Here is a 27,591-nt window from a genome sequence, read left to right on the forward strand (position 1 = left end):
CAACCAGAAGATGTTCACGTCAAGCCAAGGCTGCGCTAGGTCCCAGCAGGCCAGGTTCAGCTGACTGGCATCCCGGCCCTCCCCTTCTTTCTTCTGCTTTTGAGAGCCTTCGATTGCACAGCCTGGGGCTCTCCCAAGCCGGGGTGCCCGCGTGCAGGGTGCACGTGCAGGGGATGGCAGGGTGCAGGACTCTACGGAAACCGCAGGAGGAGGGGGGGGGTGGGGAGGGGGGGGGATGCAGCTCACACTCCACACGTAGCACCTCAGAAGCTGGAAGGCGTGACAAAGCCCAAAGACGCTATGGGAGGCCGGCCAATCATCGGGAAAGCGGCTTCCCTCTGCGTCTCCCCATTGGGGAATGGAGGTTGCTGGGGCGAGACTTGACTGCCGAGGCGGAGCGATTCTGCCCATTCGCTGGGACATCAGAACTCGCAGCTCAGAGGAGCGTCCGCTGTGGTGCCGGGGCGGGGACCGGTCACGGAGCTTGATCATTGGATGAGCGGCCGCGGGGGCCGGCCAGGGACCGGCCACGGAGTTCGCTCATTGGCTGAGCTGCCGCGGGGGCCGGCCGGGGCCCTGGCTAGCTGGGGGGTGTGGCGGGCCGGGCCAGCGCGCGGCGCTCGGGCCGGACTGAGCATCGTCCGTCTTCCGTGCTGCTGGCTTGGCGACGCGGGCGCTATGGCCACGGCTCCTCCGACCCTGTGGGGCCGGCTTGTGGTGCGTGCGGCGCTCAGCGCCCGCTGCGGCTCCGGGGGGCCCGGGGCTGGGGGCGCCGAGCCCCAAGGCCGCCGCCGCCCGCTCAGCGCCGCCGAGCAGCCGCAGCGGGCGGCCCCGCCGACCTCCGGTGCCCGGCTGGACAACAAGAGCTTCCTATGGGCGCGCTACAACGAAATGAAGCGCCTGGTGCAGGGTGAGCGCGGCCTCCACCCCCTCCCCGCTGCCCCTGTGCCCCTCCCCGGCCACCACCACCCCCACCCCGCCCCAGTGAAGTGGGACTTGAGGGCGGCTCGGGCCCAGCTCGCACCCCGAGGGCCTTCCTTGACTCCTTGCTTCCAGTAAATCCCTGTCCAAAGAGAAAGAAATGGTACTGGAACTTACCCCACTGATGGGTTCATTGGGGAGCTGTGTGGCATCGTTGCATATTCCAAACTCCACAACCCCTGATGATCGACCTGCGAGATCAGAGACTTAGAGCCCCTTCCATGCCCAAAAGAGACCACCAGGCTTGACCAAGGTTACCCCCTGGTAGCAAGTGATGGGGAAAAAGGTGAGAACACAGGGCCTCTGACTTCAAATCCTTCGGGCTATTTCTGTCCTTTTCTTTATGAACTTTGATGCATTGTGGCTCTTTTTACCCAGCGCCAGGAAGCCCTCCTGCCCCTACAGTGTTTAAAAGTATTACTATATGGCTCAGGAAGTGCTGGATGTGAAACCTACATCCAGGAACACCCAATGAGTGTGCACATGGTGAGCTGAACAGGTCTGGTTGTGTTGTCGGTGTTGAATGAAGTTTTGAATGGGGGAGGGGGGGAAGCTGCAGTGTGATGGGGGGGAAGCTGCAATGTGATGGGGGCAGGGGAGGAAGGTGATCTTTCTCCCAGTGTAATTTCTGTAGTTCAGGGAGAGAGAGAGAGAGAGAGATACATAGAGAAGGAGACAGAGAAGAAGAGAGAGCGATTCATGGACATAGAGAAGCAGACTGAGGAGAGAGAGAGAAGCCCCACTAAGTATCTTGGGGAGTAGGACACCAGGTTTGGATGTTTTGCCACCTCCTCTACTGTGACTTTTTTTTTCCTTTGGAGGAAATTACAGTTGATGACCCTAGAATAAATTCTTCTGCTTTCAAATTTAGGGTACACACGATAGCATTTGAAGGCTCCTCTAGGCTGTGGTTTCTGTCTTCTCTCATCACACAGTCAGTGAGCTTTCTTTTATTAAGCACCTAATCACATTGAAAAGTGAATCAAGTAGACCTCCCACTAAAAGGACTCCTGAATGTGCTTCCTGAAGTCAGCACCTCTCCTAGTACATCTAATTGAAGTAGAAGGTGGAACAGCTTCTGAAGCTTCTTTGAGGCCTGGATGTTTGAGGTTGACTTGGCAGCCAGAGGGGTGTAAGAGAGAGTAAGCTGCTGGCTACCTTTATTGCTGGAGCAGGCAACTCTGGAAACTGCCTGGAAATGTGAAAAAGCTTGTTTTTCTCCTGAAGGAGATGAATCCCTGAATCATCTCAGCACTGAAGGATTTTGCATTTCTAGTTGGTCTTTCTTTACTTTTCATTTTTTTCCCTGAGAATTTAGATTGTTTGCTTTTGGAAAAAAGAACTGGTAAATAAAGTCAGAGGGACATTTCACCCGTAAGTTAGCTAAAACAGTTAATAATAGCAAATAGCCTTTCTTTTAAGAGAATTTTTATTTGTAATTTACTGCTTTTATACCTGCTTTTTGCTTAGTTGCTCATAGCACCTAATATATTCTGAAATTCATCCTCTTAGGGTCCTGAATATTTGTGCAGTATTGAAACCATGTAGACTGTACCAAGTTCCTGAGCCTGTTTCTAGCTCCATAACAATGACTCATATCATTCTAGCACTTCCCAAATCCTAAAACACTCTTAACATCTGGCTCCTTTGACCCTCACAGCCAGTCCTGTGAAAGAGAGCATAAGCCTTCCTCCCTTTCCCAGGACGTAAATGTACCTGAGTTCACCCTTGCCTTCTGATCCTTGTGTGACTCTTAGCAGGGACCTAACCTTCCTTGAGGGCCTTTGTTTAGGTCTTTATACATTGCATGATTACCAGGGGAGAACATGGACTTGGCCACTGGTTCTTGCTGCATGATGAACTTAGAGGCAGAAAGGCCTCAGTTCACATATCCCACTTCTGTCACTTGTGGAAGTGTGTGACCTTGAACGAGTAACTTAATCTATCTCCAAAGCTCTAAACTTCAGATTCCTCATCTGTTAAATAAGGATCATAACTAGTACCTACTACTACTACAAAAACAAGCATTTATTAAGTACCTACTAAGTGCCAGTCAACCACAAAAAATCAGTACCTGCCCTCAAGGAGCTTATACTCTGTTGGAGGAAAATAACATATACATAGACAACTAAGCACAAACTATATACAAAGTAGCTTCTGGGGAAGGTAAGGAAACAGCTAGGCAACACAGTGAATAGGGTGTTGAGCTTAGAATCAATCAGGAAGACCTGAATTCAAATCCTGCTTCAGACACATACTAGCTGAGTGACCCTGGACAGGTCACACTGCCTCTGTCTGCCTCAGTTTCCTCAACTGTAAAATGGAGTTCATAATAGCACCTCCCTTTAGAGTAGTTGTAAAGATCAAATGAGATAATTGTAAAGGGCTTAGCATAGTGCCTGGCACATAGATTGCTACTTAATAAATCCTTCTTGCTTTCTTTTCCCTTCCCCATAGATCCTTCCCCCCCAGCATACTCTAAACTAGGATGGCCAGGATCCTTGTTGGAGGCAGTACTTGAGTTTTGTCTTGTAGGCAGCCAGGGATTCCATGAAGCAGAGGCAAGTAGTGACCATATTCCAAAGATAGGGAAAGCACAGAGCCAGGAGATGAAGTGTTATTTATGGCTGACTAGAATGTCAAGGGAGAAGAATGTGCTAAGTCTTGAAAGGTAGGTGGTAATATGGTTGTGAAAAGCTTTAAAAGCTCAACTGAGAAGTTTGTGTTTGATCCTAAAGAAGCAATAGGGAGCCACTAGAATTTCTTGAGCAGAGGAATAGCATCCCAAGTCACACAAGGGCTTTGGGAATATCATTTGGCTAACTTCATGGAAGCCTAGATGCAGAGAGACCGGTTGGATTATTGCAGTAGTCCAAATGATTGGTGCTGACAGCCTGAACCAGAGTCATGGCCATGAAAGAGAGAAGGGAACACAGGTAAGATATTGTCGAGGGTGAATTGGCAAGACTTAGAAACTGATTGAAAAGGAGGATGACCAGTTGAGGATCCCTACATAGCTTTAAACCTGGGTGACTTGGCAAAAAGGAAGAGTCTGGGGGCTGGGGGAGAAGGTAGTTCAGGACATTGAATTTGAGCTACCTCAAGGACATCCACTGGAGATCTCTTCTAGACCACTGACAATTCAGGACTAGAGTTCAGGAAACTAAGGTTGGTTATTTCAATGTGGGAGTCATCTGTTAGAGATAATCAGTAGATCCAGGGGAGGTACTGAGAGAGGAAATGTAGATAGATGTAGACAGAAGGAAGAAATCACCTTGGAGATAGCCATGATAATACAACAAAAACTGATGAGGAGTGACCAGACAAGGAAGGAAGAGAGTGAGGGAAAAAGAAATGTCTGAGAGAAGGGAGGAGGTCTGCAGTGTCAAATGCTTCAGAGATCAGCCCACCTCACTAAGACCTAAATGAAATACTGCTATTACAGTTAGCTGGAAGCTAACTGGAAGTATCATTTGGCCTTGGTGAGGATATCTACACAATTCTGTGTTGGGAACATGCTAAATGCTACTCGCTCTTTGACATTTCCCTGTGGGTGAGCACTACAGCATTATACTCATTTGACATATGGGAAAACTGAAGCTCAGAAAGGTTTTTAAGTTATCTGTCTAACCCTGTTTTCCCCAATAAATCTCAGGGAAGTATTGAGTCTGGAGCCCAGGTCTCCATACTTCCATGACATTACTATCGCTCCGCTTCAGAGGTTCTTAACCTGGGGTCCATAAACTTGTTTTTAAAATATTTTTAAACTGCATTTCAATATAATTTGTCCCAACTCTGAGAACTAATGGGAGGGCTTCAGAAAGATATGCTGGTAATGGACCAATTGTTCGGGCTTTGTACTGGAGTGTGGGTGTTTTGGAAAGCAAATGGCCAGAGTGGGGCGAAGGGGGGGCAAGGAGGAAGCAGATGAGGGGGGAGAGGAGCTTGTTCTCTCAGGCATATCGCTACAGGCTGGTAGAACAAACTGCTCCTTGCTTTTCACTCAAGTAGAGAGAATCTTGCACCAAGAAGTAAGATATTTTAGGAAAACTTAAAGTTTAGAAATCTTATTTCTGTTTCCTTTCTCTCTAACACATATCCACTAGCACATGTTCCTAAAACAGAGACAGGTCAAACAACAAGGAACAATGTGTCTGACTCAGTACAATAGGGAAAGTGTATTTGATTCTATAAATAACAAGAAAGACCCATTTTGAAAGAATCCATAGAGATTCATTTTTCCTATTCTCAGTTTGAAAGTGACTGACAACTTTTTTATTGTTGTTGATATGCAGGCTACAGCAAATTTGGCCCACTGCTGATTTTGGTATAGCCTGACTTTTACATCTGTAAATAAAATTCTAGTTTATCAAAAAGATGTAAAAGCCCTTCTTAGCTCACAAGCTGTTTAAAAAAAACAAACAGGCTAGGGTTGAATTTGGTCCATTTGCCAACCTCTAGTAAGGAATTCCCCATACCAATGCAGAGCAATGATCTGTTTCCACCTTCAAGGCTCAGAGAAGTGAAATAAATGGCTAGTACAGGGTCACAGGCCCAGCATGAGGCAGAGATATTACTTGAACCCAGGGCATCTTGATGCTTCTAGTCAATCTGCTGTGCTGACAACTATCACATCTAATTTTTTTTTAATCTCATGACTTTTCATTAGCACTCTGGGGGAAGGGAAAGTTATGAGCCAAGCAGGTAATAAGTCCCAGCACAATGAATTGGGTTTACCAAGGATATAAAGCTCTTGCTTTGACAACTGGAAGGTTATCATGTAGTTGGAATTGGATCGTGCCATTTCTGCTACTAGAAGGGCCTTTGGAGATAGTCTATTCTATCACCTTCATTTTACCGGGAAAGGAATTCAAGGCAAGAAGAGGACTTAAGTGACTTGACCCAAGATCACTTTGTTTGTTTTGCAAGTAGAGATTTCTTGAGAGTAAGTAAGAGGCCTGGTTTCAGATCACCTCTTCCTAGTGTGTCCGTCCTAGACAGATAGACCTCTCCCATGCAGAGTAATCCCTACTCTGTTGATGGCTCTACCTTTCAGCTGGGCTTTTGTGGCTCTCGATGCCTCTCTTGTTTAGGGCCCTCATATGTTTGGGCCTCTGGGACCCAACTTAGTTTTGAAATTCTGTTCGCTGGGACTTAATTTCTTGAGGGCCCTAGGCAAAGGACTTCCCCTTAAGCATATAACATATATGAGAGTAATTTAAAAGTCTACATACATGCTGTTGTCAGCAGATTTCTAAGGTAGAATTCTGATGGAGCAGAGTCCCTTCCTTCTTCATTTGCCTTCAATATAACCCTAGATGCGCAACTCTCCCAATCACTTTGCCTCCAACCTTATTTCAGAGAGGAATAGTAGAGGAAGAAGGCCCGTAGAGAAAAAAGAAATTGGAAATGCTTCCAGAAATTTCACCTGCCCACATTTTGAAGACTTTGGATGGCTTGTCTCCTCTGCCTCAGACTCCATGGCTGAGAGACTCCACTGCAAAAAGCTCAGACTCCAGGCTTATAGTTGGGGAAATCACATGGAATCACTTTGCAGGCAGATCAGTTATAAATGAATTCATAATGAATTCCTTATGAAAGAACTTCAGTGTACATATGCCTCCATCTTGGAGTTCCTCTCTGAATTCTGTGGCAACAGTGGATATACCTCAGATTTTTGATGAGAGGAATGGTCACTCACCTGCCAGTCCAGTTTGTACCAGGAAAAATAGGGCACTTGCCTATTCTGAGTTAAGCTCAGTTAAGCTGTGGGTCCTAAAAATATGTTAGGGAGGAATATCAGATTACACGTTGAATATTTAGGAACTATGGTTTTCTCTAGGCAAATCACTCACAAAACTGACTGGCAGACAGTTAATGTTTCTATCTTCACCATAAAGAAAGTAAAGACTAGACCTTAAGCACTTACAGGAAGAGCATCAGTTGTTTGGTGATGGAGAGAGCCAGAGTTGGCTCTCTGTTGAGGATGATCATTTGTTTGATTCCTGGTTCCTGCTATCTCAGTGTTGACTCTTCTGAAAGGCTGTGTTTGTTTCAAACTGCTGTGTCTCTGAGGCTTAAAAGAAAAGGATGCAAAGAAGTTATTCATCATAGGAATGACACAGTATGAGTCTCCATCAAGAAGAAACTGTTTCAGCAAAATGTGTACCAGTGCAAAATGCGTACCAGTGCAAAATGCGTCGGGTTTTAGGATTGCATGAATTTTAAGCAAAACATGAAAGGATGGGGTGAGTTCCCAGGACTGAGCATTAGGAATCACATGATAAGACAGTGTGATAGCAATGCTGTGAGCTTTCAGAGAGTGATGCAAATACTTGGGAAGCAAGGTGTCCGGAGGCAGTACTCTAGTGGATAAATTAGAGGTTGGGCAGCTTCCCCCAACCTCTTTTGTTTGGAGGGGTCTTGGCACTGAAACCTTAAACTTTGTGCCTAGTCTTGTGTTATAAACACCCCGTCTTTTTTTCCATTCAACAAGAAGTAAAGCATGTGGGTCACTACTTACTTGAGAAATGTTGCACTATCCTGAAGTGTTGGTCTTAGAAAGTTCAGCTCTCTCATTTTATAGAGGTGGAAGTGAAGGCCTGCAGAGTTTAGGGCTATGTGGTTAGAAATGCAGATGATTGACTAATCCATTCATTACCTATCCATTTGCTCTGCTAGGCCCTAGAAGCAAACCCCAGAGTATGTGTTATCCCACTCACTCACTCTCTGCTGCCACTTTCTCCCATGGCTCAGGACTGGGTAGACCCTCTTGGTGGCACAAGCTTTTCCTAAATTCTCCTGTCTATCCCATATTTTGGGCTTTCAGATCTCCTCCCACCAGGTGTGTGTAACCTCCTGAACCCTTCCACCATCTACGCCAACAATGAGGTGTGCCTGGCTGACATTGAGATCTATGGTTTTGACTATGACTACACTCTGGCTCTGTACTCCAACTCCCTCCATTCCATGATTTACAACACTGCCAGGGACATCTTGGTGGAACAGTATAAGGTAAGGGAGGACTTTTCCCACCTGGTCAGTGGCCTGGTCCTCACTGCCCACTTGGGAAGTACAAAGCATGCTGGTTGATGAGTAAATGTGTCATGGACTCTTTGGAGTTTCATTGGTTCCTGAAGTACCATGCGGCCTGATAACAAAGTTTGAGTCGGGCCAGTTGCCTAGTTTGGTTTAGTTCTGAGGGTGAGAAAGACAGGAGGAGGTTATATAAACTTTGGAGACTTGCTCTCAGGGGGCATGTGGGATTCTTATATATTTATGGCACTGGAGACATAGAGGTAGGAGACCTGGATGCCAGTCCCAGCTTTGACTTTGGTTTCCTTCACCCACAGCCTCCCTGTGCTTCACTTTCCTCATCTGCAAAATAGGGCGTGTGTGTGTATGCGCGTGTGAGTGTGTGTATGCGTGTGTACTTCTGCACTATCACCTTCCAAAATAGCTGCCTTTTATGTCTAAGATTAATTTAATGATTGAATTTAATTTAATTTAATTTAATGATTCAGTTTAATGACTGAATTGTGAGGTGGTTTTGGTACTTTTCATTATGGCAACTTTGAAAGGACGAGTGCTTTTCATTCTCACTGTTTTCCCTACCGCCTTCTCATCTCCCATTTCTAGAACACAGACTCTACAAAGCAGAAAGTATTAACACTCCTTAGTCATGGTTGCCATATTGCTGAGGGCCCCATGTCTCTGAACTGAGACCAGATACAGTTCGGCTTGCTGTGCCTTTTTTGGAGACAGTGTCTCCTCACCCCTCCTCTACTTTCTTCTTGTAGTTCTTGAAGGTAATTGTTCCCTCCTTTTCCCCTTGTAGTATCCAGAAGGGATCCGAAAATATGACTACCTACCAAACTTTGCCATTCGAGGATTGCACTATGACATTCCCAAGGTAAGGCCCCTCCGATTGCTTTGGTCGAGTACCTTGGTGGGAGTTGGGGTGTATCACTTGCCAACTTTTTGTCCTTCCCCCTCCAAAAAAGTGTCTGGGTGAGGTAGGGTGACCTCTCAGAACATTATTTTGGTGAGTTTTCCATGCACTTATTGAATCTCTTTCCCACTGGGCTTATTCAGGGCTTACTGATGAAGATCGATGCCTTCCATTACATTCAACTGGGCACCGTCTACAGGTGAGACTTTCAAGAATTGGGGGTGAGGAAGAGGTGGACACACAATAGTGGCCATGGAATTTTGCTCAATGGCAAAAAAAAAAATCTAGGTACATAAGTGAAGTGAGTCCATGAGAATATAGTCATTGTTTTGTGGGCAGGAGTGTTGTCTTAGAGCCTTTGGGGTGTTAGTGTAAGTTAGCTGTCATTCATGTGTTCCCTTCCATATAGGAGAGCCCACATTGGGACACCAAGGAAAGGCTGATCAGTAATCTGAAGCTTGCAGATCTGCATCTGGAAGGGACTCATTGCTCCAGAATGTTTTTTCTCTCCACAGTTATCCATTCTTTCGAATGGCCTCCACTTCTCCACTTACCTTTTCTCTCATGGCTTGTTTGCTCTTTTTAATCTTTCCTAGGGGCCTCAAGCCAGTCCCAGATGAAGAAGTGACTGAGTTGTATCAAGGCACACATCACATCCCCCTTCACCAGGTTAGCGGATTCTATGGCAAGGTGAGTAGCCAGAGGCTTGAGCCTCCCTCCCCTGGGGGTAAGTGTAATAATAACTGAAGGGAAAGGGTGGGAGTGGGTCATTGGGAAATTGGCTTTCATGATCTCCAGCCTTTTGTAACTACACAGTCTAAGGACTGGAGCTTACCCAAGGTACAGTCCTTCCCACAAACCTTTACACCAGGAGTTAGCTTCTTGATCACCTTTCCTCAGAGAGAAGTCAGGATTGGAAATCTGATTTCTTGACTCCAAGGCCAGCACTCTCCATTGCATCACAAATCTGGTTCTGATGCTGCCTGCTCAAGCCTATTCCTCAAGGGAACTCTTATTCCTGTTAGATTCTCATCTCCCTGGACCTCTGTGTTAAAGTAGCCCAGAGTTTTAGACAGCCTGTGCCTTGCTGGTGATGTTTGAACTGCTTAAAGGCTGGCAGACAGGTCTGGAGACCTCCCTCCCCTATGCACACATCAGCTGGTGTCTATCACCCCAGCTTGTTCCCCACAGTGACTAGGTGTGATGGAGAGAGAGAGGAATTTGATCTCTATCTTTGTTAGCTAGCTAAAGAAATCCTTGGGGAAGTTAGTGCCCATTAGTTAGTTAGGTGCCTATAGTAGGGGGAGTCTAGTACCTGTGCATCATTGCCTGACACAGCAACCTTAAAAATGAGGACTTTGCATATTGGATAGGTTGGAACTTAGGGTAATTTCTGGAGGCTTCTGTTTCCAGAGCTGTTGTTAGAACAGAAGTCTTGGGGGTCAGGGAGGTGAATGTGCAATTGTCAGTGAAACCACCTGCCTTGCATCTCTTGTCACTGGTGAGGAATCCTGAGCCGTGGCTCTGTCACTTTGCCACAGTGCTACAGTTTGCTGCAGTGCAAGATACTTAGCACCTATTCCTCCAAGCATCTCACCCTCTCTTTCTTTCCTGGCTTTCTCAGGGACCAGCAGTGAAGCAATTCATGGACATCTTTTCCCTTCCTGAGATGACCCTCCTTGCAGTGGCCAATGACTTCTTCATTTCCAATGATATTGATTACGATCCTATACACCTTTATAAAGATGTCACGGTAATGCTGCTTGCTGCACACCTATCTTCTCTGGGGGGTTTCCAGCCTGAATTCCTGTTGAATGAGCTTGTGGAGATTGGGCCTCCATGCATTCCATCTGAGCCAGCTGTTGAATGCCCTGGATCCCCAACCTTCAGTCATTTCACCAGTGGAATAAGGTTTCTTTTCCATCAGTCACTGGGGCTGTGCCTAGAGGCAAGAGCTTGGAAAGAGTAGTGACCAGTTAATGCCCTACTGTCCCCCTGATTGAGCACCTACTCCGGAGTATGCTGTGGCATAAGATGAAGGTGTAGCATCCTGTTAGAGGGATCACCTTGTTGCTTCCTTTATTTTATTTTCCTTCTTGTTATTTCCTGAGTTGTATATTCTGCATGCCTGTGCTATGACGGTAGGTGTACTAGACATTCAAAAGATGGACTAGTCATCAGAGGCTGAAGTGTTCCCTGAAGGCTTCTGGAAGGAGCAGGACCTCAAAGGAAAGTTTAGGGATTTAAGTTAGGGCAGTGCAAATGGATGGACCAGCTTAAATAAAGGCACCATAACATATGTATGTAAGGCAGTGGGGAGGGCCAGGGAATGAAAGACAGTGGCTAGTCAGAGAATCTGGTTTATGTAGGAGAATAATAAGAGATGTCAGTGAGTTTAGACTTTATTTGGGGAGTGGGTGGGGCAGAGAAAGGAGAGCCAGCAAAGGTGTTACCTGGTAAGAGTGGTTTTAGAAAGATTCTCCTAGCGCCCAAGATGCTGAGCGGAGAGTTAGGGAACCCACTTCAAAGGTCATTAGGCTAGCCTAACCTGAATGATGGTAATGATGATCCTGGACTGAGATGGTGCCAGGGAGAATGAGCAAAATGCAGTGACTTAGTGGGGTGAGGGGAGAGGAATGAAGGATTCTCACATTCCTGCAAGCACCAGGGAGTGCTTGTATTGGAGGTGCTGCACCGAGCCCCAGGTACAAAAACAGGTCAGGCCCAATCCCAGGCTATGGCAGAACAGGGTAAGGGCTCAGTCAATGACCACCCAAGATAGACCACAGAAAACAGCAAAGAACTGTCTAATAAAGAGGAAAGAGAGAGGACTTTGGACAAGGAAGCCAAGGCAGGCTTCCTAGAGGAGTTGGCATTCGAGTGATGGGCTGGGCCTTGGAAGACATGCACGCTGGGCGTTGGCAATGGTGTGAACCAAAGAATGGATGTAGAAAACCATAGAGTATGTTTCAAAAATTGAGAGTTTGACAGAGTCCTAGGGCAGTTCAAGGTGTAAGACTGGCATTCGTAAAGGCCTTGGATTCTAGACTAAGGATTTTCAAGGCTTTAAACTCTGACCTTTCATTTCCTTGCCAAGGCAAGATTTCTAAGGTTTCTAAGATTTCTAGATTTCTAAGGTTGCTTATACCTTACAGTTTTTGAGTGGTTTTTTTTCCTTTATATATTAGGCAGTAGTGAACCCTTACAGCTTTTTGAAGAGAAAAAGTGTTCAGGTGGGAGAAGGTGTATGTGTACAGGGTATAAAGGAGGAAAGAGACTGGAGGCAATGAAAGAGACTGTCCACACATGGAATAATCATCAGAGGCTGGAGTGTTCCCTGGAGAGGAGGAGAGGAGAGGAGGATCCAGACTAAGATGCTCAAAGTGGAGCTGGGAAGGTGGAGGAGGGTGCATGGGAGAGGAGCTGCAGAGCTCCAGTATCTGAAAGAAGTCTCAGAGGAAAGGACCCAGGCCTTCTACAGTTACTGGAGCTGAAACCTCTACTGGCTATTCCCTCCTCCACATCACCTTTCTTAGAAGAGGAAGTTTACCCTTTCTGAGAAGTAGTTTCCAGAAGGAGAGAGGCTGGTCTTTTCACCCAGGAGAAGTTTTTGGTATCTTGTTGATTCCTGAGGTGCCCCAGACCCTATTTTATGATATGACCCATGAAAAGGATAAGGAGGGGTTATTTGGGGGTGACCTTTGACTGGGAATGGAAGGTTCTGTCCTGCCCTTCTTTACATCCTTTTGTAGGAGAAGCTGGGCCATTGTGCAGAACAACACACAACATTGTAAAACATAGGCTACTCTCTTAAGCGACAAAATCTCTTCCCCTGGAGTGGTAGCTGAGACCTAGATGAGTTTGTATTTTTTTGTAAAATTCCTAACTTGAACTTGAGAAAGAACAAGCTGTTCTATTAGAGGAGAGCAGGGACTTTGAGCACAGGCCATTTTCTCTTATCTTTTAGAAACAGCTGCCAAGAAAGCCCTGAAGCTTTGAAGACCACAGAAGGGTTACTGCCTAATGAGCTCAGTGTGGAGTTTAAGAGATAGACTAGAGAAGAGAGAGGCCTCTTCTGGAGTCCCCCACCTACCACTGTACCCCTCTGAAACCACCACAGCTCCTCCCCTCAATGAGGCAAGCCCTTGGAAACTTCTCAGGAAGAAAACCAACTTTTCCATTGGGATTTTTTGCCCATACTTCTGGGCTTAGGTTTTTTAGTGAGCTGGACAGAGGCAGGGAGCTGCCAGTTGGGCATACTTGGGTGGTTGACAGCTTTGGAACCTTCCCACAAAATTCTCAGTGGAAGTTAACGTTAGGGAGACTATTCAGATCCAGAATGATCGATCACCATCAAGCGGGATTTGGCTTCCGGGAACCTGATCACTGTGGCATCCACAGAATAAGCAGGAATTTTTAAAAGGCAGATGGTGTGTAGATGGTGCCTAGCATTTCTTAAGGACATCCCAGTGGACTGGCCCTAGAGTCTCATCACTCACCTGATGAGGGAAGTTCATGGAGTATCTGAAGAGATCCCCGAAAGATGAGCCCAGCACTCTAAGGGAGCTGATGAGAGAAGGACCCACAAGTTGCTTTAGAGAGCCCAGCAACATGCTGAGCTGCAGGGGCCCTAGGAGAGGAGGGGTGGTATTGGAACCCTCCACTGTGAAGGATTTGGTTCTTGCTCCTCCCACAAAGTGAGCCTCCCAGAGGCTACCACTTCAGTCTATGTATGTGCTAGATGCTAAGGATACAAAAGCCTCAGACCTCCCCAGTGTCTTCCCTCCTCATCCAGGTACCCCCTACTGTGCAGAAGGAGAATGGTACAGAGGATCTGACAGGCTGGTGGTCAAAGCGAGTTCAAAGGCTGGGGCTTGGGCCTGGGCTCCCCATTTTAAGAAGGTTTGGAGGAAGGTAGCTAGGAGAGTAAGAGGACTGGATGCCATCCAAGGGTTCCATCAAAGTTACAAGTAAGGACAGAAGAGAGAAGACTTGGGGTGGCAGCGGGGAGGGACCAAAGTGCTAGGAATATCAGAAGGAAGGGGATTTCCCCTTCATCAGAGGTTTCCAAGCAGAGGCTCTCACTTCATTGAGACATTCTTGTTCAGACAGGAAGTCAGGCTGGACTAGATGACCTGAAGTCCCTTCCTAGAGGGGTAACCAGTTGGGACATCAGAGAAGGGGGAGTCGCTAAAGTGTACGGCCTTTAGTCTCTTCACTTTCTTTTCTTTCCCTCTCCCATGCTCACTTTTGCTCCCCCCCTTCTCTCTTTTCTCTCTCCTCCGTCTGATATCCCATGCTCCCTTTCTCCTCCATCTCTGTTTTCTCTCTCTTCTCTCCCTCCCCTTCTCTCTCTCTCTCCCTCCCTCTCTCCCTCCTCCCCCTTCTCTCTCCTTTCTCTCTCCCCCTTCCTCTCTTCTCTCCCTCACCCCTCTCCTCACACGCGTTCCCTTTCCTTGTCCCTGTGTCCAGTACTTTTCCACTGGTGTTTCTTCCTGCCAGGAACATATTCGACATTGAAATTATGGATCTGTGTTTGTTGGCATCATGTGCCCTGATTACTTTTTGAGGCTACATCAACTCTCTGCTAAAGACTGCTGTTTTGTGACTGAGAAAGAGCTGGGGCAGAACTTGGGAGTGAGTGAGATTCTGACTTCTCCCTCCCTGCTTGGGCTGTTGTGGCCTGGCTTGGCACCCCCTGCCACCCCTGCCTTCTCTTCCAGGCAGCGAAGCAACCTGTCTGATTCTGATAAACATGGGGCTCAAAGTTTCTTGGCTTCTGTCACTGCTCCAAAAAATAGGGTCTCTTCTAGGGTGAGTCTAGGCCAGATCAAAAACCCCAAACCTTGGGTCCCAATATATTTTGAACAAGCACAAGCCAGAGTCACATTTGGCTCATCAGATCATTTAAACTCCAGGCTGGAAGAGAACTTGGAGGTCATCTGGTTTAGGGCCCTCCTTTTCCAGATAAGGAAACTGAGATGTAGAGAAGTTAAGAGACATTTGGGCACTAGCATAACTGAGATTCAACCTTTCGTGAGTCTGCTGACTTCCTGTCTTGCCTTTTAAGACCTAAAGGTTCTCCAGGTATGGTCTAGGGACCCCCAACATCCCAACTATTTTCATTCTAATACAAAGGTGTTTCATTTCTAATATGCTAAATATTAGTAGATATGAGCCATTCAAACCAAAACTCTTTGGGGGTTCCTCAGTCATTTTCTGGAGTATAATTTGAGAGTTGCTGCAGTATATCCCAGGAATCCTGAGTTTCCCAACCACAGTCCCTACTTGGAAACCGTACAGGGGCCAGAGAGATTTACTCTCTAAAGTTTGCTGAAGAGTTACTTGTTTGCTTCCTTCATTCTCTTTTCTAACCCTCCCACTCCCTCCTCTGAGCCCCTGGTGACCCCAAATAAGTTCTTTATGTGCCTTAGGTAAATTCTTTTGTATGCTCTGGTTACTAGAGGGGTGAGAGCCTTGTTTTTCTCAATTGCTCTCCTTCCCTTTTTTGGGAACCTCTTTTGCTTGCCCAGATCTTCTCTGGGAATATGTCATTGGAAACCTTGAAGGCTGTTCTTTGACCCCCTGAAATGTGGGATGCACTGCTTCTTTGTACCCAGATGATTTCTGACACCTCTCTCCCTTGAGGGTATAAACTGAGAGCCTCTGTTTCAGCTCTTAAAAGGCTGTGCAAAGTCTCCAAGTCTGTCATTGATTCTGCGTTTGTTGTCCAGTCCTCAGACAGATCCTTCCCTCTGGGAGTCCTTGAAGGAGAAGAAGCCTCTGGAGCTCCCAAAGCCCATCTTGAGCTGGAGTTTCTGTCATAAAATAGCTTGTGCTCTGGAAAATTGCCTTCTCCCTTGCAGTTAGGAGTTAGGAATAAGGAGAGGTTGGTCTGTGAACAGGCCATCAAACTTGCCATCTGGAATGCAGCTGGAGATGTACTTTGCTTCAAGACTCACCGTGACATAATGGAGAAAGAGCTGGATTGAGGTTTCCCTCTGACACTTACTGGCCTTGTGGGCCACTCTATAAGGCAATGAGCTGCAAATCAGCTGCTCCTTATGATGATGGGCATGGTTTAAAAAAAAAATGCACCCTCAGCTTTTCTAAAGCTGCATGTTTCCTTCTTTTGTTGGCTTAGGATGCCATCAGGGATGTCCACATTAAAGGCCTCATGTACAAATGGATCCTCCAGGACTTGGGTGAGTTTGTCAAGGCCCTAGAACATGGGCAGGCTCTATGTAGGAACTACTGAAATTGAAAATAAGACTGAGGATGTACGTGTGTGGTGGGGGGGGGGGGGGGGGGGGGGTTCGGACTGGAGCTTACCTAAAAATGCCAGTCCCTTTGGTTTTGAACTGACTCTCACATGTGCAGGCATGCACATATTCTGTTTCTTCTTTCCTGTGGTGAGCTGTTTCTCTTTTTAATTGCTTTATTCAGTTCTTGTCTTAGAGGTTTGGAGGTGTTAAACAATCTTCCCCTGCTCCAGAAATCCTGCACTAATCTAAGGGAATAGAGCTCTTGTGAGATCTCAGTGAGGGAATAGTTTTGTCTCTGGGGCTTTGCAGGTTTGATGTGAGGACCTGCCCCAGTGTCCAGGGCTTCCCAGTTTGGGATTTGATTAGGATCAGGGCTCCAGATTATCTCTAACTGGCAGTGCAGAGTCCCCTGCCTGGGCCCTTCTGACCTCCCTTCACTGGTGTTTGTAGAAAAGTACATCCTTCGGGGTGAAGAGACCTATGCTGTCCTGCGCCGCCTGGTGGACAATGGCCAAAAAGCTGTTTCTCATCACCAACAGCCCCTTCAGCTTTGTGTGAGTGTCCCCAGAGGAACGGGATGAGGGTGGGGAGGGCACACAGAGAAAGCTCTTTTTCTTTCTTGCTTCCCTGCCCCCATACCTGGTCACATGTTGCAGTGTGTCTTGCAAAGGCTGGAGCATCCACTGGGGCAATGGGTGTTGGGGAGGTGAGGTGTACACAAAATATCCTGTTAGTGTCCAAGGAAGAAAGTCCTCTGTTCCTGTAGAAAGGCCACAACCCTCCATTCTCTTCTCCGTCTCTCCAGTGACAAAGGCATGAAGTACATGGTGGGCAAGGAGTGGAGGGATTTCTTCGATATAGTCATTGTGCAGGCGGATAAGCCACATTTCTTTAATGATGGCATCAAGTAAGTGTGTGGGTCTGGAGAGAATGGTCTCATTTGATTCAGTGACCTGGATGTAATGGTGGGAGGGAGGGAGGGAAGGCAGCATAAAATCCTGTCCCCAACCCAGCAGTCAAAACCAACCTTCTATGTTCTATGGAGCCTTTCCTTTTTCGGCCATAATTCTCATTTAGATAACCCTTTTGTGGCTTCCTAAGCTGCTTTTCTCACATGCGCCCTGTGAAATCCACCAGTTTTATGGAGGACGACAGTGACCAGTCCTTACTAGTAAATGTGGGAGCTGAGACTTGAACCCAGATCTCTTGCCTCCCAGCTCAGTATTCTTTCTGCTACACAGTGCTCCTCATCAAATTCCACTTCCAAGATTGTTCTCTTTCATTTTGTCAGAGAATCCGTTTTTGTCCCCTCTTGCCTGGAGCCAGGGCTCCATATCACCTCCAGGCCGCTCACTGTAAAGGCATCTCCCCTTAGAAGGGAAGATCACAGGGCCTGCCTCCCTTGCTTGGCTCTGATTGCATCCTCTGCACTTAGCGTGTCATCTGGTGCATAGTAAGTGCTTAAGATAAATGGTTTTGCTTTCATTTATTCATTCATTCATTCTGACTGTAGACATGAAACAATATCTTGAGTTGCTGTTTTATTCCCTGAACATTGGAGGTTGCTCTGGACTTAACCAGCTCAGAACACTGAACCCAGCCCTGGCTCAGCCCCAGTCCCATGGGCCCCCCAGAGAAGCTCTATCAGCTCCACATTCTTCCTTGTGCCAGGAGTTCATGTCACTACTTTGCAAAACCAGGGCCACAGAGTGGCATGTTGTAAAGTTGGACCAGACCCACTCTGGCTTTGGAAATGAAGTCTTCAGCTTGGAGGTCCTATTTTTGTGGGGACCTAGTTGGCTGAAGGTGTCCTTAAAGGGATGGAGTGTGTTTGGAAGCTTTTCAGGCCTTCACTTTGTGTTTTCCAAAGGCCTAGCCTTAGCTTGAATGTGCTTTCTCCTTGATAGGCCAAGTCCACTTTCTCTTAGTTTTTCAAGGAGGAATAGTTGTGAGCAGTGGAGAGGTTTAGATCCAACCATTGAGAAACAAAGCAGGGACCACGATCTACTCAAAGATAGATGCTCTGAGAACTCCTGGGGCACTTAGTGGCCCTGGGGGAGCCTGCCAGGACTGGTTAGGGACAGTCTCAGCTGCTCCTGGCTGGGCTGAATGAATCCTTTGGCTAGAGCGCTGACTGTGGCATAGGAAAAACTCATCTCTTTGATGCAAACCCTGGGAGCCCTTTGTTTGGGTTTTGGCCCATTCTCCCATTGATTTGACCCTTTTAAACCTTCCACTACAGTATTCTCCGATTTGAGGTCAAACAAAGCATCATAAGCCTGAATCAGGGCAAGCCTTCCCTGGCTTCCTCTGTTCCTGCTTATTCCTAGAATAAAGGAAGTCCATTGTCTGCTTTGGGAGGAAAGGCAGCCTCCTGCCATCAGCCACGACAGCAGCTCAGAGCTGCTTTCTGGGCCGGGTGAGAGGACCCTAGGTTCCCAGACTCTGGAATTTCCTTTGTGGCCTCAGGCTTGCTGCCTTCTGCCTTTCTCTGGCTCTCTCCCATATCATCCCAATAGCACTTAGCATATACCTTCCCCCCAGTTTCTGTTGCCTGAAGACAGGAGCCAGAGCTAAGGTGACAGACCAGTGCCAACTAAAGGACGGGTGTAGTGAAATGGGGGCACTAGTTTCACAGGTCACTGACATTCACAAACGTTCTGTCCAACATGACCTCTTAAAATTTCCCTCATAAAAATATTCTTTTTCTGTTGAAGGTCCTTTAATTTTGGGGGGGGGGGGCGGAGGCAGGAGAAGGAATACTTTTTCTCAGCCTTACAGACCCAGTTCCTCTATGTGACCTGCTTCCAACACCTAGAGTCTTCTCTACCCCAACCATGTTCATAAATTCTATAAATCCTGCATGGACCGTGGGTTTTCTAGGGGGGTAAACAAGATAGGAGCAGATGAATGAAGGCAGCAGCCTCTGGCAGAACTGGGGCCAGGGGACCAAATGCCCCACCCTGGCAGAAGCATCCCTCCAACACACATTTCTGAAAGGAGTGTGTGCATTCTCTTTGAGAGGAGAATAAGAGACTGGACAGCCCCTGGTCCGGTGACCTGAGCTCTGGAGCAATGTATAGCCTTCTGCCAAAGACCGGACCTCTAATGTCCCAGGAAGAAAGGAAAGACACCAGGTGCCTAAGCAGCTGTCCTTTCTTTCTGGCAGACCTTTCCGACGATTGGATGAGAATGGAGACCTTCAGTGGGATAAGATCATCAAGCTAGAAAAGGGCCAGGTATACAAGCAGGTGAGACCTATATGTGCATTGTTGCAAGGGCCCAGATTGGCACTCCTGCTTCTCTCCACTCGCTATTTCCAGGACAATGTCCATCCCCTCTATTTCTCAAGCACCATGGCATCCCTTCCAGCTGGAACCAGTGGTTTGGGTTCTGACAGCACCTGCTTCAGGTTCCTTCCTGGCTAGTTTCTGCAAGGGACTGTGAGGCTACTATGCTGGTACTTTGTAGGGGGTGGGGGGTGCCTTCAGGTCAGACCTTGGGAAGAAGAGAGGGAGAAAATCAAAAGTGCCTGCAGTGTTGCAGGATGTGGACCCCCAGGTTCAGCAGGAGGAGGCCTTCAAACTTCATACCTTTTCCTGTCACCTCTGACAGCAGTTTTTTAACCTCATGGTTCCTCAGTGTGGCAGATACAAATATTATCAGTGACAGCACAGCCTGGGAATATCAGAAAGGTCCCAAGGAATTGTATGACTCATTGCCTGCCCTGGCCTGAATTGGGAGAGGAGCCTCCCATGCACACACATATACATATAACACTTCTCAAATCATAGCCCCTTCAGGCTAGCCCTTCACACTCAAAGGTACCCCAGCAGAAGAGGTGCCCACTCCCCTCAGGGCACATGTTCAGGAAGGAAGGGTGGTTTAGAACACTTGGGGCTTTAGGCTCCTCAGTTTGAGAGATAGAAAATATTTTGCCAAGGCAGCATTCTAGTTGTTGCATTTCTAGGATTTGAGGTCTCAGTCTGGGACAAGATCCATAGACCACGAGGAAGAAATCTTTTCCTCAATCCAAGTTAGCCATAGTGGAAGACCAGGCTGGTCCTCCTGGCACTAGGGTATACCTCTGGCATCTCCTTTTTTTGGAGCCTGCTTGGGACAAAGAGCTATATTACTCCCATCAGCACCAGTCCTGACTTGTTTCCAGAAGAAAGCAGCTTAAAAGGGGAGGAATTGAAAAGATGCCCTTGTTCATAGTCGTTCCTTCCATCATCACCAATAATAGTAGGAAATTAGATTGGTGCTTCTACAAATCAGAGAAAGGAAATACATAATGTGAGCTAGCATTTATCTAGTGCTTTAAGGTTTACAAAGTACTGTACTTGGTACCTCATTTGATTTTCGATCCCCATAACAGTCCTGGGAGGTGGGTACTATTATCCCCATTTTTCAGATGAGGAAACTGAGACAAAGAGGCGAAGTGACCTTTCCAGGGTCACACAGCTAGGAAGTTCCTGAGGCCAAATTATGCAATGGAAGGATTTGGGAAGGAATTACTAGAAAATTTAAACTCAGGTTGAAATTGAAATGAATGGATGACTGCCTTCTGAGCATCATCCCTTACTAAGGCCATGTTCTGTGTTGCAGGGGGATGGAGTTTGGTAGTGGGGGCTCTAATGATGCCAGTGACTTTGGGCGCAGTTCAGAAGAGGTTGCAGTGGTCGTGATTGTTCTGCTTCTATGATTTAGGGGAGGAGTAGGCTGCCCTGATTTGGGGGCAGAGGCTTATGCTGTCAGGACGGCAAGGTTAAATGTCAGTTCATTTCAGGGAGGGATACTGTTGCCCAGTGAACCATCTATATTCTCTTCTAACTGCTTCCCGCTCCAATTTTTATTTCCCCCTAAACCTGGATCTCCTGCTCCATCCCTAGGGGAATCTGTTTGATTTCCTGCGGCTGACTGGTTGGCGAGGATCCAAAGTTTTCTACTTTGGCGACCATCTCTACAGTGATCTCGCAGTGAGTCTTTCTAGGGAGCTAGAAAATGGAGAGGGGGGCTCCACACTAGGGGCTGCATGGATATCAATGATGGACCCCCTCTCAGGGCCTGTGGGAAAAACACTGGGCAGATTCATGGATCACAAAGGGGTACCGGGGCAGGGGGGGAGGGGTAGGCCATAGCTGTCCTCTTCATCACACTGTTCTTTTCCCTGCCTCCTTGCTGCCTTCTCCAAGGACCTAATGCTTCGTCATGGCTGGCGTACTGGGGCCATTGTTCCAGAGCTGGAGACTGAGACCAAGATCGTCAACACAGAGCAGTATTCTCAGTCACTGACATGGCTACAGGCCCTCACTGGCCTCCTGGAACGTATGCAGGTCAGTACTCACCCTCTGACTGGTTCCTTTGGGCCAAGAGACATGGCTTAGAGTGGTAGAGCTAGGACAGTTAACTGTTCATGATACTTTGAAATGTTTCCAGAGGCAACTCTAGCAATAATAGCCTTTGGGCTGCTAGGCTCTCCTCCCCCTTTATGTCTAGCAGCAGCCCTTTTGACCCTCCAGCTCATCCAGAGGGTTGACAGGATCAGGGTTAGGAATCTATGATATGGTAGGACTTAAACCAGAATGTTTTCTTTTTGGTTGCTCCCCAGATGTTTCGAGATGCTGAGTCCCAGCAGGTGCTCCAAGACTGGATGAAGGAGAGACAGGAGATGAGGTGTGTTGAGGCTCCAAGGCAGGGTCTGGGGGAGGATGGGACTTGGGAAGTGGCTTCAGCCCCTAGGGTGAATAACTTCCCAAGAACTCTGGCTCCCTGATGCCAGGGAGCACAAGGCCTATGGGCATGATCCCTGTCCTGACAGCCACCCTTCTCCTTCCCCTCTCCCTGGCACTTTGTTTCCCTATCCTTCAGTTGAAGGATTGTTGTACCAGACACTGGGTGCACTCAGTGCCAGGCCAAAAAAAAGCATAAACAAAACAGCCTCAGCCCTCAAAGACTTAAATTCCAGGGGTATGTCAACGGTTTGGATGGTATGGTCATACTGAAATTCATCTCCAGTTTGTATTTGTCACAAGTTTGATCTGTAACAGTTCAAAGAAAGACATCCCTCTTTAGGCTGTATCTGTGGGGCCTTGCCCTACCGTGAGCTGGAGTTCTCACACTCTCCATTTTCTCCCAGGGCTGTCACCAAGAATTTGTTCAATCCTCAGTTTGGCAGCATCTTTCGAACCTGCCACAACCCGACCTACTTCTCTCGCCGGCTCTGCCGCTTCTCAGACCTCTACATGGCTTCCATCAGCTGTCTGCTCAATTATGACCTTCGCTACACCTTCTTTCCCCGCCGCACTCCTCTGCAGCATGAGGCCCCCCTCTGGATGGACCAACTCTGCACTGGCTGCATGAAAACCCCCTTTCTGGAGGAGATGGCCCACATTCGCTAGGATGTGTGCTTCCCACCCGGGGGTGCTGGGCCATTCACAAGCCAAGGCCCAGTGAAAGACTGAATTCTTCTGGTCTCAGCACATCCCTCTCCCATCCCCTCACTCGGTCCGGGGTTGGGAGCCAAAGGGTGATCATGGGGCTGACCACCAGGGTGTCCCACGGGGAGGATACACTGGCATCAGCTGTTGCCTTTGTGCCTCTTCATTATGACCTCCTTAGGGACCCACAAGACCCTATTCAGAGCTGTCCATCGGATAGGCATTCAGTGGGTTTGTCTGCTTTGGTGCTAGGGAGGACCCTGTCCCTGAGGCTTGAGGGATGGGTACCCCCAGTTAGAAATCTGTTTCTCTGAGCCAAGCAACAGAGCCCAACCCCAGCTGAGAGAGAGAGAGAGAACATTAGAAAGAGTGTGCATCCATGTGCCTACTGAAAGGGCAGGCCAAGAATCTTGGAACTCAGGCTAGTCCCAGTGGACTCCGGAGGACCCTTTCGCCCTTTCATTGCCATTTGCCAGGTGGCATCTGAGGCCTAGGACTTCCCTATGGGCCCAGTGTGCAGGAAGTGAGATTTAGTTGGGGGGATAGCGGTGAGGGGAGGGGAGGAAATGGGTGTTGTTCTTTGGGGGTGGGAGGGTTAGAGTCTTTCCTGGGTTCAGAGGCCTTGTAAGACCTTGGGATTCTCTCAGGAGGGGCCTGAAGCCTGCCAAGAAGCAAACTGCTTTGGCCCTTCTACCTTCATAACCCCTCCCTACAGCTTTCTCCCCTTTCTGGAAACCTAGCCCTGCAGTGGGCCCCGTGCCTTGCCTGCTGGCCAGAAAGCTGCAGCCTTGACTCTCAACTGCACGGAGAGAACTTGGGAAAACAGAAGGGTTGGGACTGGCTTACAGACTGTTTGGCAGGCAGGGAAGCCTGGAGCTCTCCATTCTGTCAAAGCATATACCAACCCAGCCTTCCACCAAGAGATTGGATGGGGGTCTTTGGCCATCAACTCAGCCCCCCCAACCCCTGCAGTGGTGGCAAGCTCTCCTCCCATTCCTTCTGCCCATCAATATGGTGAAGCCCACTATCTCATCCCGTCACAAAGGAGTCTGCATCTGCAGAACATCTCCATTGGGGACAGTGGGACACAGCAGGCATTGTGCTGTCACTGATGCTCTGAGCCCTCCAGTGGTGGGCTCCCATGAAATTGGAAACATCTGTGTGCCCCTCCGTGCGGCTTCTGAGCCCCTCTCCTTTCCTCACAGTCAGCTAGAGCAGCTAGGCCACAAGGCAGGGGCCAGAACCCTCCCATCTAAGCCTTCTGCCTCTCTGGCCACCCCTCATTCTTCCCTTGCCCCTTTCCTCTTAAGGGAAAACAGAACCTAAAAAACCAGTTTTCTGCTTCATTTCTGAAGATGCCCTTCCCTCTGTCTCCTCCCCCTCAGAGAGGCATCTATCTGCTGAATGAATGTCCAAATGTTCTGGATGACTCTATCTCTCCCCAGATAAGTGTTAAGTGCTGGGGACAGTCATAGACAAAGTAAGCCACCCCCTGCTTTCAGGGGCTTACATTCTGACAGAAGATGATAGATGACCCACATAGAGGAGCCTGGTGACCCAGGAGTTTTGAGAAGACAGGGCTTGTGAGGGGAGTCATAGGGCAATTGATTAAAGTGTCCTCTCAGAACAGACTGTTCCCAGAGCTGAGGGGTGGGAGAAAGCTGGAGAACCAACCCATGAAACAGAGACCAAAGGCAGTCAGTCCATCAGCCCAGCCCAATGCTGTGGCCAGTGATCCAACAGCTCAACTTGCTTGCCTACTAGAGTTCCATTCACTGCTTTCTGTCTGTATTTCTCCGTTTTCCAAGAAGACCATACCATCAGAAAAATGATGGCATGACTTGCACTGGACTATGTTTTGAGTGAGGGAAGGTTGTGCAGGTCACCAGCCTCACTTCTCCTCCAGTCATCTGAATCCAATGACCAAATATTCATCAGGATGACTGGAGAAGGCTCATCATGCACTAGGAGACCTTGGCCTATTCAGGTACTCAGTAGAGTGAGGTTATGCCATTGAGTGAATAGGCCTTACTGCTTTTAAATGGTCCCAGTCCCATCTCCCCCTACCCACCCCCACAGTGGTAGAGTTTCGTGGAGAGCAAAGGCACTGAGCCAGAATCCAAAAAAAGGATTGTGATGGAGAGGATAGAAGACTGAAAGGAAGCTGGCAGAGGGATTGCCCAAGTACTCAGCAACAGAAAGAAAGCACCCTCCACAAGCACTTAATTTTCAATGTTTGCATAAATAAAAATAATGGAGGATAGGGTAGGCAGTAGGACCAGGAGAATAAGGAAAGGCACCTTCTGATGCTGTTTGAGCCAGGCCTCTCTAGGGAAGGTAGAGGCAGAGAAATGGGAGGTCCAAAGAGGAGCACTGTGGGATATATTCAGAGAGGTAAGCTAGAGCTAGGCTGTAAAGAGCTTTCAGTGCCCAAGGTATTCATGTCCGAGCAGGGGCTGTGAACGTGACCAGAACTGGGTAGCCTTGGAGCAGAGCTCTCTGGAGACAGGCATGAGGTGATGGCAATGTTAGGGGGGCTGGAGTCAAAGCCTCTGAGTGGAGATGACAGGCTAGTTGCACAGCAATTTGTCTGAAAAATAAATGGGAGATTCTCCTACTACACTTAAAATACATGTAGCAGCACTTTTTGTGGGAGCAGCAAATAAAATAGATGTATATCAACTGGGGAATAGCTAAACAAATTGTGGTATGTAAATGGAACGCGATGTTATGATGCTATAAGAAATGACAAGCATGTTTACAGAGAAACCTAAAAACAGGCAAAGTGTTGCAAGCAGAACTGAGGAACCAATAATACAGTGATTATAATGACATAAAAAGAAAAACCACCGTGAAGTCATAAGAGATAAAATGTTTTTTAAAAAATTATTTAAAAAAAGAAAAGATGGCCCCAAAGGAAATGTGGAAAGATGCCTCCCACAACACACCCCACCCCCTTTTTTTCTGAGGTGGGACATCAATGGATGTGGAACATTGCATTATAATTTCAGATTTGTTCAATATATTGGTTAGTTTTGCTGATAGCTTTTTCTTTTAAAAGTTCTTTTGTTATATGGAATGACTTTGAGAGACAAGGGTGGGGGGAGGGCAATTTTGACAATGTAAGGGAAGATTAAAAGTCTTTTTAAAAGAAAATCTAGAGTGTTTCTTGGACTATCCATACAACATGGTTCAGTAGTGTATTAAAGAAACCAAAAATGTTCTTGGACCACATTGAGAGGCATAGGACCTGAGAGGTAGTTCTGCAGTATTCTTTACTGGTTAGACCACACTTAAAGCACTGTGTTCAGTTAGGGGACCACATTTTAGAGACGGTATTGATGACAGCCATTGTGAATTTATTTGGTATTCAGTTGTGTCCTACTCTGTGACCCCATCTGAGGTTTTCTTGGCAAAGATACTGGAGGGGTTTTCCATTTCCTTCTCCAGCTCATTTTACAGATGAGGAAACTGAGGCAACCAGTGAAGTGACTTGCCCAGAATCACACAGCTAGTAAGTGTCTTGAGGCCAGATTTGAACTCCGGAACATGAGTCTTCCATACTCCAGACCCAGGCCTCTGTGCACTGTATCACTTACCTTCCTGAATTTATTGAGCACATAATAATGTGCCGGGCACTTGAAGTACTGAGGCTGAAAAAAAAATGTCAAAAAAATATGATTCCTACCTTCAAGCTCACCTTCGAATGGAGCAGTGACATGCTAATAACTATACATGGGAGATACATAGTCGTGATATCTTCTTTTCTAATGCTTTCAGTCTGAGCCCTCATCTGCCATGTTCCTCCCATTGTTAGCTGCCAGTTCGGAGCAACCCAGTTCCATTTAATCACATCAGTTACCTTTGATAGAGGGGTATTTACTTTGAAAATGGCAAAAGAACTAAACTACAAACATTTGCTCACAACACCTGGGGAATACAGTCTTTCCTAAGCCACTTTTGCTGTGGAAAGTAGGTTCACTCAGCATGGTTCTCATATAAATTGATCTCACCAAGTTCACACTTGTGTGTGGTATGCCTGACTGCTGGATGTGGGTTGAGTCCTGAATGCTAGTCCCAAACGGTTCCTTGGCCCTCAGTACATCGATGCTGTGCTGACTGCAGACCTGAACTCTGAGAATATAAAAGCTCTCTTGATATTTTGAAACTCACAGGATTGGCAGTTCCAATCCCTTCACTTAAAATGGGAAAGAACAAACATCTTGGCCTTGGCTGAATCCTTTTAATATGACCACATGGCCCCAAGGGGAACAACCTTGTCTCTCACCAGCTGCTGTGAGTGGGGTAACACCACCAGAGCATAGCTAGAGCAAGAATGGCCAAAATGACTAAACCGAGGCCAATCAAAGAAAAAAAAATTTGAACCTCATGGTTAGCAGTCTATAAAATGGGCACATGCTAAACAACAACTACCTCACAGAATTGTCGTAAGGATCAAATGAGATAATGTTTTTGAAAGGGTCTTCACATACTAGGTGCTGAAATAAATCCTTATTCCCTCTCTCCCCCTAGAGAATGTTCATGAGTGCCGTATAGTCTCCAAGGCACTTCCAATTCTATATCATCATGGCTCTGCCAGAATTAGGATCTACTAGTAGTGAAAACTGGCTTGACTGGTATGGCCCCAGCCCCCCAGGATGCAAGTATTCCCAGACTAATAAACTCAAGAACTGACCATTAACCCGTTCAATCTCTTGCTGAATGTACCATTAAGGTTAAGTTCTCTAATTCCCTGGTTCATTCCTAGTCTCCTGCCCCACACCCCTCACTCTGTATTAGGTAAGTTAGAAAATACCCTGACTTTGCTGGTCCTATAGATAACAGGGCAATCTTCCATTGGTTTCATACTGGCTTTGTCTCAGTGTTTGAGTCCTAAGGGTCTTTAAGCCTCTGATGGGAGCATCAGTTCATATAAGTCTTTCCAGTTTGGGGG

At 47.3% G+C, this 27,591-nt stretch overlaps 1 protein-coding gene across 1 annotated transcript; it reads left to right on the forward strand.

Annotated features, from left to right (window-relative positions):
• The first annotated feature begins 491 nt into the window (after positions 1 to 491).
• On the forward strand, positions 492 to 25,793 carry LOC140515996 (5'-nucleotidase domain-containing protein 2-like). The gene is given in 15 exon segments (XM_072626904.1): positions 492 to 910; positions 7,811 to 7,995; positions 8,819 to 8,893; positions 9,076 to 9,131; positions 9,529 to 9,622; positions 10,557 to 10,685; positions 16,077 to 16,137; positions 16,648 to 16,709; positions 16,711 to 16,751; positions 17,003 to 17,104; positions 19,367 to 19,448; positions 21,090 to 21,176; positions 21,393 to 21,533; positions 21,809 to 21,873; positions 22,337 to 25,793. Coding segments are annotated over 15 exon segments (1,857 nt in total). The 5' UTR covers positions 492 to 495; the 3' UTR covers positions 22,599 to 25,793.
• Positions 25,794 to 27,591: the final 1,798 nt, after the last annotated feature.

Source organism: Notamacropus eugenii, chromosome X, assembly GCF_028372415.1.
Source record: "Notamacropus eugenii isolate mMacEug1 chromosome X, mMacEug1.pri_v2, whole genome shotgun sequence".
Classification (NCBI taxonomy): domain Eukaryota; kingdom Metazoa; phylum Chordata; class Mammalia; order Diprotodontia; family Macropodidae; genus Notamacropus; species Notamacropus eugenii.